The 14,449-nt window shown below is 36.8% G+C and overlaps 1 protein-coding gene across 2 annotated transcripts; it reads right to left on the bottom strand.

The window, feature by feature from the left end:
• Window positions 1–644: 644 nt before the first annotated feature.
• On the bottom strand, window positions 645–14,422 carry gmip (GEM interacting protein). 2 transcript variants are annotated; one of them, XM_087808882.1, is made up of 21 exons: window positions 14,208–14,422; window positions 12,813–12,903; window positions 12,419–12,515; window positions 12,290–12,332; window positions 10,487–10,612; window positions 8,905–8,969; window positions 8,279–8,386; window positions 8,130–8,210; window positions 7,884–8,045; window positions 7,675–7,815; window positions 6,719–6,909; window positions 6,527–6,612; window positions 6,389–6,451; window positions 6,252–6,326; window positions 6,040–6,182; window positions 5,787–5,963; window positions 5,560–5,697; window positions 4,626–4,819; window positions 4,238–4,553; window positions 3,702–3,804; window positions 645–2,200 (listed from the first exon to the last, which is right to left on the bottom strand). In XM_087808882.1, exons 1-21 carry the CDS (start codon window positions 14,245–14,247, stop codon window positions 1,644–1,646), a joined length of 2,997 nt encoding a protein of 998 aa, XP_087665008.1. In that variant the 5' UTR covers window positions 14,248–14,422; the 3' UTR covers window positions 645–1,643. The 2 variants fall into 2 exon arrangements, with proteins under 2 accessions (XP_087665008.1, XP_087665011.1); XM_087808885.1 differs by having other exon boundaries at window positions 7,675–7,812.
• Between the last annotated feature and the right edge of the window lie 27 nt (window positions 14,423–14,449).

Raw genomic sequence — 14,449 nt, 5'->3', positions numbered from 1 at the left:
TAGTGTACAAGTACAAGTATTGTAACTACTGTCTGTTTAATAATGAGGTTTTCTACATACGTGGCAATTACATTTTTCTGAATTAATTCAAAAATATGTGTAACTTAAATGACGCCTGTTTTTTGTTTCAATTGCTTTGTGATTAATAAACGTTTTAGATCTAAAAATCAGTTGAAAAGTAACTATATTTAAGTCAGAAAGCGTTTGTTGTCAAGAACATGGTTCGATGGTAGATTCGTGCACGGACTCGACCGCTCTAACAGAAGGGCGCCATCTAGTGTCCAAATAGAACTATCCCGTTACACCACTTTTAAACAATTTATTTACGTTCCTTACTGGAAATCTGTAATTTAAACGGAAACAAAATCAGTTTAGTCCAGTATAACACCGTTGGCTAAGCTTAAATAAGAATAGATATATTTAATAAAGCGAAGAAACACAGTTATATAGTGGTGTCATTTTTCTAATCGGTTAGAGGAATTCATATTTACATTGGTCAAGATGCATCTTAAAAGTAAAAAATAATATGTACAAGAATAAATGCTTTGGAAAGATAAGATACATATTTAATACTCATACTTAATACGCATATTTATTTTTTTATTTCCGGAATTATACCTCTAACAAAGTAAATACATACTGTATGTCGATAGATATATACTTTATTGATCCCCGGAGGAGAATTTATTTTGTCCAGCAGCCAATAACACATCCATCCATTATAAATTATTGATTTATTGCAACGATTTATGTCTAAAATTGTTGTTGGCCATTTTCATTAGGAAAGGTGCTATATACAGTCGAACGGTAGAGGGCAGTATCCGCTTATCTGTTCAGTTGAAAGGTCACGTGTCAGCACAGCAGGTGTCAATCAACGGAAATGAAGAGAGACGTGTCGCAACAACTGATCCATTTTGTGAGTTGTTTTCTTGATTCTGTGTATAATTGTTGATGTCACTTTGACCGTAACACAACTATAAGGTAAGGTAAAACTTTATTGATCCTCAGGAGGTCTCCTTCGGGAAATTGTTTTTAGTATATTTTTAGGTATAGATTATACCCAAAACAACATCAAGAAACTACTAAAATGTAATCTGCAAACTTTGTTTAATTTTAAATACAAATAAGTTTATGAGCAATTTATCATAATAATAATTACAGTAATTGTTATTTAAAATCACAAAAAAAGAACACTTTATAATGACTGAAACTTTTGTTACATATTCAACAATTATTGTACATCTTAAGACGTTTTTATTTGTTCAGGCTTTTCCTTGATTTTCTGGAACTCCTGTTGTGTTATCAGTTTTATCTTGATCTTTAAAGTATATACTTTATTGAATATTGTTTTGATTGTTTAAGCGCTTTGTGACCCTGGTCTGGAATAGCGGTATATAAATAAAAATTACTTACTTACTTACATGTGAAGATCTATAGGTTTCATTACATGATTCTCAATTATTTCTAAACTTTCATTAAACATTACACATTTTCAATGATTTCATGGTGCGATAGTTTGATCTTGTGTTGAACGTTTCCTATTTTGTACCAGTGCGAGTTCTGAAATGGCTTTAAAAACCTGCACTATGCACACATTAACTCGTTCTTCGTGGAAGCCGAGCTAAAGTTTGTGACTCCAAACATCAGACGAACAGCTGCTCATCCTTCCCCGAATGGCTGCGTCTCAACTTGAGACCCGAGAGAATCTTCTGCGCCGGCGAAGTCACGTGGCGTTCCACCGTCTTCGGCGACTGACACAACGCCCTCCTCTGTCCGCAACCCGAAAAGTTTTTCGCTTCCGTCTCCGGACTGGACGCCGTCGCGCGGGAGGCGGTCGGGGACTGCATGGAGTCGATCCCCAGCATGTACTCCACGACTTCTCTAGGACTCAGGGGGGCGTCCATCTTGTCGTCCGCCGGGTCGATGACCTGCATAGATCGGCGGCTGTCGTCGCCATGGATGTTCAAAGCCTCGGGGCGTTTCTGGGTTCTCACGACCGGGGACGGGCTGCGGCTGCTGTCGGGACTTTCCTTCCGGTCCGGGTCGGTGTTCTGTCTGGTGATACGGACCGGGTTGGGGAGTCCCGTGCTTTGGTTCCGGTGATACTTGACCGGCTGTCTGGTGAAGCGATGGCGTGGTTGTGCGGCGTTTTCTACGGCTTCTGCTCGAGCGCGATCTGAGGCGACGCCTACAGCCACGACTGTTGCACAGAAGAAAGAGTTGGAACAAAGTTAGTCATAAAAGTAAACTTAAAATACACAAGGATCTGGATTTCTAACACAATGCTAGCCTGTTTCTGGTGCGTATTGAATTTCGCTTCGTTTTAATCTCTAAACTATATATATTAGGAACCTGTTATGTTACACAGATATTTAAAAAAAGCTCTATATAAATTACTTACTTACTAATATTAATGTCGAATCATAGTGCTAGCATAAGCTAGCTACCGTTAGCATGCTAAGTTTATTGTTGTGAGCACTTTTATTAAGGTAAGGTAAAACTTTATTGATCCCTCAGGAGGTCTCCTTCGGGAAATTGTTTTTATCCAATAGCCACAGAAAATACAGCAATTTTTCATAAAAAATAAATCAAAATAAAATAAAAACAAGAACATAAAGAGAAAGGACAAGATAAATAATAAAAATGTATATATTATTTATTTATTTATATATATGTATATATATATATACGTATAAAGTATATATATATAAAGTATAGTTCAATGTATCACTGGATAAACTAGATATTATTTAAAAAACATTACGAGGAAGGTTTTCATTATGTACTCATCATGAAAACATCATCAGCAACACTTATTTTAATGTCTATATGCTGCTATACATTGAAATTATAGTTTTACATTTACAACTACTACAGTTTATTAAAGTAAATCGATTATAGTTTGCATTTCATATACATTTTTATCAGATTGTACTTGATTTTACTCAAGATGTCACTTTTAGTTAGTGGACTTCATGACATTATAGTACGTACACTTAAACAGTTGAGTTAAATAACAGTTTTTTAAATAATAATGTATAGCATGATGTGATTTACAGAATGTATCTTAAAAGCACAAATCCAATATTAACTTTTGCCAATGAAATTGGAAAATTTATACCATATTATGCTGTTTAAAAGTAACTTTATAATAAAAACACAAATTAAAGCTACACTCTTTGGCTGCTTTAGATGCAATAGAAGGCAAGAACAGAGAGGAAACTGAAGTAAAAAGTTGATTACATACAAATAGGAAGATGTGTAGCTCAAACTACAACTTGTCAGTACTTAAATGTAAACAAATATATATTGTATGAAGCATGTTTAATCTAACAAAACTTTTAGGAAACTCCAAAAAGTGGAAGGAAGTGTCAACGTTAAACAAAAGATAGACCGAGGAAGAAGAAAACGGGGAAGTAAGGCTTACACGAAAACACAATGATGTTGTGTCAACTGACTCATTTTCCAGATGCTGAGTTACACAGAACCCTACATTATTAAAGTATTTCTGAATTAGATTATAGTATGTAAACTACTCATTTAAAGACCGTGTTATTTTACAATCATTTTCTGAGAGTTACGAGTTGTTCATTTATTTGTTTTTGTTTTTTTTGCTGCTTTTTTTCTGCATTTAATGGAGAGCTAAATACATCAAAAGTAAAAACTGTTAAGATGTACTTTGTCACTATAATCACGCCTACCTGCTCTCTCATTGGCTTCTGGGCTGAGCTGGTCCACTGCCTCATTGGATGAAGACTTGTCAGATATATAACCCTCACTTGATTCTCTCTTCATTGTTCGAGTCTGTGAAATAACACAAATTGAGTGACTGGATTTATGTCAGAAATGAAGCGAGGTGATGCGGTATAAGTAAGTAGGTTGTTAATTGGTTGGATATGGAAGAACTTATTTTAGCTACCATAACTGTTAGCATACAGAGAGAAGGAAGTTTTAATAAGTCTTAACCAGAAGTACCATTCAAATTGGGGTGGGGGGGTTAGCCACATGCAGTGAAAGTGGAAGCAAAGCAGCAGTTGCTCAGCGTGATAATCCTGACGGTTAGACTGCTAATGCTCTTAGTTCAACAGGTAAATTAAAGAGAAAAGTAGCTCAAGTGTAAAGTCCCATGTCTTTCATTAGGTTCCCCAGGTTGTCACATGCCTGAGCGTTAAACTTAAGTGTAGATGATTGAGCTTTGTTTTAAGCTGTTAGAACTTTTGGCACAATCATATCTTACCTCCAGTGAGGTCGGGCGTTCCCTGGTGGATCTTTCATTCTGCGGTCGTGGAAAAACTTCATCCATATTTTGGGAATGTCTTTGAGGATCGTCGGGAAGAGGTTGATTCGTCACCTCGGATGCGGGGGAACTCTGTGGAAGGCCAAAAATCTTGCCATGGTGCGTTATGAGGAACTCTATGAGTAGAGCCTGGTAGCTGGTCTCCAGCAAGGCTGTCATGGGCACGTCCAGAGCTACAGCGGGTCGTAATAACGTCGGCCCGAAGACGATACCCAGGTTACAAGCCGACATCTTGTTCTCTTGATCTTCTGAGACTCTAGAGAGATAAAATACACAAAATGATGTCATGGCTAATCTTCGGTTGCAAAAAAAGGGTTTCTAAGCTCACCTTTGCAGATGAAATATGATGTGTCGTAAGGTGCTGTAGCTGTAAGGCGGGAGTGTCTGCAGGAGGATTTGCAGCCTTTGAATCACCTCCAGGACTTCTTTAGTGTCTGGATGCTTCTCGCTCTGGTTCTGTAAAGTCTTTCCTACCGCGATGAGGTCGTTGTACAAGTCAAAACTCAGTAGAGGCTCTGGAAGCTGAAGGATAATTGTTGATAAAATAAAAAAAAAAGAGTATTAGAAAAATAGCTTTTTTAGAGTTGAGCTTTTGTTATGTATTTGTATTTATTTATAGATGCTATCTTGGATAACAATAATAACTTTTTCTCTTGTCTTTTAATCTGTATTAACCCAAGAAGAATATGTTTGGTTGTTGTTATCATACATTTTGTTTTGGTGTTTCGGGGGAAAATACAAACTACAGGAGCATTTTACTAAACACATCAGGTGATTATGTAGCTATACACTTGGCAGACATAATATCATACCAAAAGTGAAAGTAAGCAATATGAAAAAAATTGAATCGAACAAAAGGCAACGCACAGTAATGTGTTGGCCTTTTGGATTTGGTGATTCATAATGGTCTTAAGATAAGGTGTATGGATGCCACTATTGGGAAGCTATACATTCAATAAAATGGTTGCCAAACCTTTAAGAACATTCTTAGCATTAAAAGTCTTTCAAATCATAATTCAATCTTTATATCTGCCATGTTCAGTGTGTTGGCCATTTTTCTTTAGAACTTTTCTGCTAACATTCATGCCATTATGTTCACCTTTTCAAGTTAAGCCTTTACTTAATTTAATAATTGATCACACTGTGTTTCAGAAGCCCTTTTTACTCATGACACCATTTGTCACTAAAGTGTTTCACCAAGATCACCACAAAGAGACATCATTTAGATTAGCTTTGGAAAGGATGAATGCAGTTATCTGTACCTCCTTGAAGAAGTGCTTCAGTATCGACGAGATGTCATGGGGTGACAGTTCCGACAGGTCAACCTGCTCCTTGTGTATCTCAAAGGCCCGACAGATCTTTTGGATACGTGGCTTGGACCCGCTGACACGATAAATTCCCTTTTTTTTTTTTTCAAAAGACAGGTCAAAGAGTCTTAAAACATCTGTCGTCATGGCCGGTCGAGACCAGAGGTTGTTGTTAAAAGTACCTGAACATAAAGTGCACGACTCTCGATCTCGGAGGTGCACTGTTGAACCACGAACGGCACATCGTCTGGCGAATCCCGTAACAGCACCGCAAGGTCGATTCCAAACACGGTCCCCTTGATGAACTCGCACTCCGTTTGACACACCTCCATACATTTCTTGTGCAACGCCAGGCCACACTGATGTAAGAGGTGTTGCATTAGAGTTTCTCCTTCACCATTTTCACCAAGTCTATTCTAAGTCTTGAACGCTCACCTCCACACATTCAACCCCATTGACGACAATGTAGTTTTCACACTGTTTGCACTTCACCATCTTGCTCTTGGTTTTCCTGAGCCGGTGTGTAAGTGTAGCCTTCGAAGGTGTGCGCACTTTGACTTGTGGACCATCGAGGCACTCTGGGGGGGAAAAAAGCAATTTTCCAACTGACGGTTCATGTTTTACAAAGAAAAGGTTTAGAAACAAACCTGATTCGGACGCATTCTCTCGATCCTCCAGGTCTTCTAAAAACAAGGGTTTGTGTATCCTCCTGTTTGTGTGCACTACACAAAAAGAACACAATAAACATTGGCCATTACAGAAACCAGCTTGATTTAAAACTTACCAGGACTAGACAAAGATTCCAAACTGCCGCCGATACTCTCGCTGTCACTGTACCCAATGCGTCCTAAAGATATTGATTAAAAAAACAACAATGTATTAAATTAAGATCTAAAATTATTTTATTAGCATAAGTCCTCACTAGTTTCACTTGGGTGTTTGTTGGGGCTTCCATCTGGTGACGCATCCTGGACCAGGTTGAGAGGATTGCTGGATTTTCGTTTGATCCTGCAAATCAAGATTTAATATTTACTTTTAAATTAAATCATAGATGTGTACCTTCTTCCCTGCTGTAATCAATGCACTGACTATTTTCAATGAATGTCTATTATACCTTTTTCCTTGGCCGTCAAACTCTTGGAAGGTGAATATTTGAAGGGGCTGCTCAGGCCGTCGCTTGGTCAGGATGAACCTTAGGTAAGGCTCGCCCGGCTCTGCTGATCTGCAGATCAACTCCAGATTCTGATACCCCAGTGGAATAGCTTCTGTGTGCTGTCTCTGGTAGTAGAACATGTTGACTGTGGCCTTAAACAAACAGAGGACACATAATGTCAATTTGTGGAAATGGTGACGTATCTGAAAACCTTACCGGAAAATCTCAGAGGGCTGTCAAACTAAAATAAACATGAGGCCAAAAACCTTAAGTTGTTTTAGTATCGTATAGTGTATATTTATACAACCTGGAACTTGGAATATCAAATTCCTTTAACCTCAGTTTTACTGTTATTGGACGTCTCTGTATAACTATTGGAATCGATAATCTCCAGACAATGGCATCTTTAAGGACCATGATATCCACAGGAAACTCTAATTTGACTTTGAACAAGCCATCCGACGACGAGCCCGATTTATCCCCCGGGCCTTGAGTTTGTCGTGTTGATCATGGTTCTTAAACGGTTAAAAAAACCTTTTGGCTTTGATTTCTGTCGGTGGCTGATGGTAGAAAAACAAATCTTTTGCATGTAGAGTAGCTAGTTTAGAAAAATCCGGATATTTTCTAGATTGAATTTCAAACAAACGGGGAGTTTTCTATTCAATTGTCGTTGCTTGGCAACCCTTATAAAGCACAGCAGAGTGAATCTATATATATAAGAAGTATAAATATAAATATTAATAAGTTAAAAATAGTGCAACCTAAGACAACCTGCGACATTACGTCTCTTTGTTACTCTATGAATATCTACTTTTTAGGACGAATATAGGTTGATGGATCTGATTTTCATACATATTTTTAGACTAGAACCTGTCTTTTCATTAACGCATTAAGAAGACTGATGTTTTCACACCAACCTCTTGAAGTACGGTGTCGCCTTGACAGATGAGCTTGCGTATGTGAGAAATTATTCTCTCTTTGACCTTCACCAGCTCGTCCTGCTGGATCCTGGCGTCGTACACGCATTGTCTGTAAAGCAGCTCCGCCTCCATCACCTGCTGGCAGTTTAAAAATAACTCAAAATGGTCTTCTCTGAACTCATTTGATGAGGGTAATAATAGGTCACCTTGGACTGGGCTTCATCCTTAGACCTCCTCCTCTTGTCCAGTGTTTTTATTCCGAGTGTGTCGTCGACAGTTTTGGCCGTTAAAGCTTTAATCTTCTCCAGCTCCTCGCATCTCTGGTAGTATTGCTGCCTCGCCTTTTTCAGCGAAGAGATGGCTTCATTCTTGAAGATGGAAGCATTGAACATCGATTTTTAAACTGGAGTTTCTTCTAATAAATCACTTTGAATTCAGGAAGAGCGGCTTACCATCCTCCTCTGTCCTTTAGCCCACTGCTCCTTGAATTCTCTGCACCACTTGTCAATTTCATTCCTCTTGGAAGACAAAGCCTTTGGGCAGGAAAACATGTTTTTAGAACTGCTTTTTCCGCTTTTTTTTGGGGATGCTTTAGTCTTACCTGGTAACAACGGTTCTGAACAAGTTCTGCTGTTTTTCTTGAGGACACACAGTTATTTATATCTTGCTCAAGTGCTTTTGCGTAGATGTACCGAAGAGGCATTGAATCCTAGACAACACAGTTTAAGATGTACAATTCAATATTTAGCAAACCTCTTCTTAATTAAAATATGTAACAGATTTAAATCTTGCCTTTACATAATTTACACTATAGTTGTAGGTTTGATTCAGTCGTACACCTCGAATTATACACTGTTTTCTTTAACGTCATACACATACAATCAAACTTCTTTTAGCTGTAATCAAACATTGTTCTGCCATAGTCAGTTTTTTTAGTCAAACAATATAATGAACTGAAATTAAACAATTTTTAACTGTAATCAAATCATTTTAAACTGTAATCAAACAGTTTTTAACTGTAACCAACTATTTTAAACTGTAATCAAACTAGATTTATTATCTATTACTTTTCTCTTGAAGGGATCAGAGAAAAGAATCTTAATCATTAATTTATTCCTGCTTCATTGAAAAGACTATTTCCCTCATACATGACTTTATCTTTATCAAAATCGTTATTGTGATTATTCATTATTGATGTTATATTATTGTTGTGTAATTTAAACCCACCTGCGACGCCAGACTTGCTTTCGCTCCTTCGGATGTCTTGATGACATTTTTGGCAAACTCTTGCTCTGTCAACAAATAAAGACTTGTTAGGTTCGAATAACTCCTGATGTGTTTATTCTTCTCTGTTTATACGTTGCAACAGAAGATCGTCTTGTGATTTCCTCTTTTGCTGTTATCACCCACATTGTGTTTATTCTCTTCTCTTCCTGTTTAGCTTCTACTTCACCTCTCGTCTATTGTTTATTCTCTTTGATTATATTGACCGGGGAGTTTTTATTTTTATTTTAGTTTTTGCATAAGTCCCAATAGCCGAACCACACCCTATGTTACTCATCAAATCCTATTGACAAATGTTCCACCACAGCTCTTAGTTCTTCTTTATTGGAGAGCATAGCAGCCTCAGCCCGAATCTTAGCCGCCCATATGTCTCCTGGACCGCATCACCTTGTACCAGCCTGTTAATCTACACTTTAATCTCATCCTGCTGTTAGCGTGTGTGATAATTGTGTAGTTCACCGGGGGTCACTGAAGCATGCACCCATATTGTCACGCACTTGTTGAATCAGCTTCTCTATACTTGTCGCGCTGAAGTCAGGGCTCAGGGGTTGCTATGACATCACAACAACGTTTTGTTTAAACTTAATGTGACAAAATTCCCATTATGTGAAATGAAGGACCAAAATATCTGTGTTTTGTCCATTATTGTAATCAACTACTTTCCTGTACACCAACAGAAAACATTTAGTTTTTTTTTTAGAAGAGCTACTTGATGACAAAAAAAGGTCCTGAACCTGTTGACCTGAATTTACAGAAAACTGAACTTTTGACAAAGTTGAAACTGATTGTTTGTTTGAAACCATAATATTGTTAGTTCAAAAATCAGCCTTAAAAGCTGCTGGAGTCGACTGTATCCTCTCGTTCTCAGTCCTTGCGGGATTTTAATGTTCCTTTAGCTGCGGAGGACGTAATGACTGCTGCCGTCCAGCAACTGGAAGTGAATTACAGCCCAAAAATAAAAATAGCATGTTATGTCATAAAAAATATAATTATTTTGATTTTACACATACACACACCCAAAACATAATGAACCATAAAAGAACCATGGCAACAATAAAAATTGGATTAATTACAACTTAATTGATACAGTATCTTGGAAATACTGCAACATGCCTTTTATAGAAAGTTTTTTGAAAAGTCTGTTTCCCACCATGCAAATTATTTTAACAATAAATCACAAAACCCTCAATGAGGAAAAGTGATGCAAAAGTAGAAGAGTTGAACTAGTTATCATTAATTTTAAAAAAGTATTTGAATCTGCTAAATAATTGTGAGGTGTTCTGTGTTTAGTCCGTATAATACCTGCATATTAAATAATAATCTGATTCAGTTAAAATTCCTTAAAGGTGATTAAATAAGGGCATCATACTGTTGAAAGTTCAATTGTATAAATAGTTTATTTATTTTACTTTTACATCAGTCCCTCAGATGACATCGGAACAATGCACCGTCATGCAGAGACGTCACTTTTGTATCCTTTGAATGTGACGCAAACCTAACAAAACACCGAAGACTCTGGTCTTACCCAAGCTGATCCTCTTCTCCATCCAAGCGAGAAGATCTTTTGCGTAACGGCACCACATCTTGGCGTATTGCATCGCCGTCTCCACTCCATTCTCGCAGCGACACAGGGCCACGTCTGCTTCCTGGGCTGGGACGGAGTACATCAGCATCACTGCAGGCTCCACGATCTCAAGATTTCCCAGGCTTCACGTGGATTCCAATAAATATTTCGAAGGCTCGATCAGATCTGCCGCTCGCTCTACTGTGAAATGCCATCTGTGGATGTTCAAGGAATCCAAACGCTTCTCCAAGTTATCAGGAAAATCGCCAGTGGCTTAACCACAATTCCAGCGAAAGATATTCCCAATATAACCCACAATAATCAATTAACACAAACACCTATCATTACTAAGAGTTTATATTAGTTGAAAAAAATAGCCATAATAGTCCACAAATGAATAAAAACGTCTAAAAAAAAAAGAATAGATTCCAGGCAGATCCTTAAGAAATCAAGCACCAAGCGGTTTCCGTGGCTCTAGCCTCGTTTATTTACGATTGTGGATTAACCCCGACGGAGACGCCGAGTTTAAAGTAGCATCTAGAGAGGTTTACCTCCTGCTGTGGGACCGTATGGAGGGGTTAGCGGGCCCATGGGTATCCATACTCGTCCTCGAGCGCAAGCTAGGGTTCTATTTTAAGCTCATTAACAGTTTCTGACTGGACAAAATCTTGAGGATTTATTCCCAAATAGATGAGATTCAAACATCACTTGTGTTTTAGTCAGACATAGCCGGACTTTGGTTGATTTAAATTACAGTGGATTTTAAGTTAAGACATATTTGTTCCACCACCTGAAAATGTCATCAACCACAGAACATACAAGATGAACGTTTAGGGTTTGATATCGTCTTCTGAGAGTGAAATTTAGTTGAAAAATGTGGCAGAACACGAGCGCTCCTCTGTGACCAGGACATGCTCCTCACCGGTGACGAGGTAAATACAAGTACAGATGTCTCTCGGTTAATCTACTCGGTTATCCTAATCTCGTTACGAGACCATTACAACTCAGGTCTTTAATAAATTAAACAAGTTAGTTTACCCAAGTGCCGCAGAAAAGCTACTGGACATGATCACGACCCCCGAACCAAACACTAGATCAACGGACGCAATTCTTAACACAATCTCTCAGATGAGGTGGAACCTTCGCTGACCTAAAGGTGAATCCCCCGGATTACATTTAAATCAGTTTCCTGGAGCCTTCCCTTTACATGACAACTGTTGGCTGAACCCTCGCCTGAAATACGTCACCTTACTTCACCTAAACATTGTCACGCCGACAACTGTGAATGAACTGTACCGTCAATATGTTAAATTAAAGATGATGTTAATTTGAAAAATTCAGTTTTCTTGTGATCAGCTTTGGGATTTTATGTTTAAGACAAATATTTGAATTAGAAATGAAGATTAAAAATGTTTTAAAGCTCATGAAAACTGGGATGATGATCTTTTTTTTATTATCTGTAGTGGTTTTTTTTTTTTGGCTGAATATACACTCATGTTTCTGTGATGATAGAAACAACATAAAAATGGATGGTATACTGTATGTTCTTCAATGCCAACAATGAAAACAAACTTATTTTGAAATTAATTCAAAGTATAGCAACTGTTAAAAATCCTACTAGAATCCCGGGTTTGCGCTTTTATTAAATTAATACAGTTTTGTAATCATTGAAAACCTTTATTTAAAATATTCAATAAAAAAAATGAAGTCGCATTTATACAAGAAAAAATGTGAGTTAAATGAATGACACAAAACTCAAAATACCTGATGCATTTCCATCCGTTTCACCTTCCACTACAGCACACACCTTTTATAAACACACACAAAAAAACACAAAACGTTGACGATACTGCAGACGTTAAATCAAAAAATACAATCGATATAAATGCTTACAAGAACATCTGCTGATCCGGTCTGAGCGTTACTCTTGGAAGGGATGCATGGAGTCACTGGCTCAGGCAATGAGTCTGACGAAAGGTCATCAGTATCACTGAAGACATACAAAGATTTTACTTTACACTTTAAAACAGATCTGGCAATTTAACATCTCTCTTTATTTTTATCTGGACAGATACGAGCTGCAGAACCAGGAAGAATAAATATAAAGAAATATACAGAATGGATCTACAAAGAGTTAAAACTATCACGACAGGTATGTACTTTTCTACCCCCTTACTGCTGTGTATTTTATTATATTATTTTACATTAAATAGATATAAGGATGTAGAAAATGGTAAGCGATAAAGAGCCTATAATTACATTAAAGAACATGTAGAAATATACTTACGAAGAAATCAAAAATAAGTCCAGATTATCGAAATCTCTGATGATCTCACTGTATCGCTTTGTTTTCGTTTCATTCTGCAACCTGTTCGCTTCTGGAACGAGAGAATTGAAAATCTGAGTGTTGGATAATGAATTCTCTGTATACTGTAGTTTCACGTGAAAGTGTGGAAGGCAGTTGTAGTGATAGCATTTTTGGTGACTTAATTCTTATTCTAACTTTATTTACTAATATTTACATCGCATTTATTTAAGGAAGAAAAAAAAATGAAGAAAAAAATAAACTAAAATTAAATTACTATTCTAGTTATTTTTAAGACGAATATAGAAAACTTTGATCTAGCGGTGGATAATTAAAAAACATTATGTTGTACTTTCAAAGTAGCAGTTGTTTTTGTTTATTTATTTGATAAATAATATTTTATATGACAATAACTTTTATTTCCTAAGATTTTATGATTTTTCTATAGACACATATGTTCAGAGTCGTTTTTTGGCAACATACTGTACATTTTTTTCCCTTTTTGATAGTGTTGTTTTTAATGTTTATTTTTACATGCTTTTCTTCAAAATTTTGTATTGAAATCAAAATTTAAAATTCACTTCCTTAGATATTTGGCATTTTAAATAATTTTTCCTTTAAAGAACGAAATTCAAAAAAATAATGTTTTGTTTCCACTGAATATATTAAACATTTAAGTATATATGTGTTTTTACGTATTATTTATTTTGAAAAACCTCATCATAAAATGTGTTTTGCACTCTTACCTTACATATTTTTAATGGTATACTTTTTTTTCTCACCAACATGTGTAATTGTTTTTAAATAATGTGCATTTAAAGACCTTTTTAAAATAGAAAAGTTAAAGGCCCTTGACAAAATTCCCAGGACATAATTTGGCCCATTTGAAAATTAAGTTTTTACTTTAACACTTTAAACTACATTTGCTTCGGTTGAGTTCAATGGAAAGAATAGAAGTACTTTCTAACCTACGTCTGCACTTCAGTCAACCACATCCTGTTTTCAACTTATTTTCATGACACATAAAGAACCCGCTGTTGCCTTTTACATTATTCTAATTCACATAACGTGCACATTTAAGATGCCACTTAACTAGGAGGATCATGTCAACTTTAGATTAGATTTCCAATGTGATTCATGTGTCTGTTTACTACAAATGGTTAATGGTGCATCGTGAGATTTAAAGTTTAAAGAGGAAGTTTGGCAGCCAGTGTGATTCTAGCACCTCTTATCATCCAGCTACATGCCCTCACACGTACTGTACGCTGCAACCATGCAGGCAACCACAAGGATGTTTCACAATCATCATTTGAGCAAAGTTTGAAATATTGAACAAAAGAAGGAATCTAATCAAACTGCCAAACAATTAATTCTTACCTGTTGCTTCAGATAAACCTTTATTTTTATCCTCTTCCATTTTTTTAAAAGCTGGATCCACTCCTCTTAGCTGACATCGCCCAACAATGATGGTGTTGAAAACAGAAGAAGGCGGAGAGTTTCAATCGTGCTGCGTGTGATCAGAGAATGATCTGGTAAAGTTGGCCAACTTTTTCAACACCACAGGAAGAGGAAGTGTGTTTTTGCTGTCTTTGCAAGCTCCACCTTCATAAGTTGATGCT

Source organism: Callionymus lyra, chromosome 15, assembly GCF_982586985.1.
Source record: "Callionymus lyra chromosome 15, fCalLyr1.hap1.1, whole genome shotgun sequence".
Lineage (NCBI taxonomy): Eukaryota > Metazoa > Chordata > Actinopteri > Syngnathiformes > Callionymidae > Callionymus > Callionymus lyra.
Note: the sequence above shows the minus strand (reverse complement) of the source record. Positions and strands in the feature narration are given on the sequence as shown.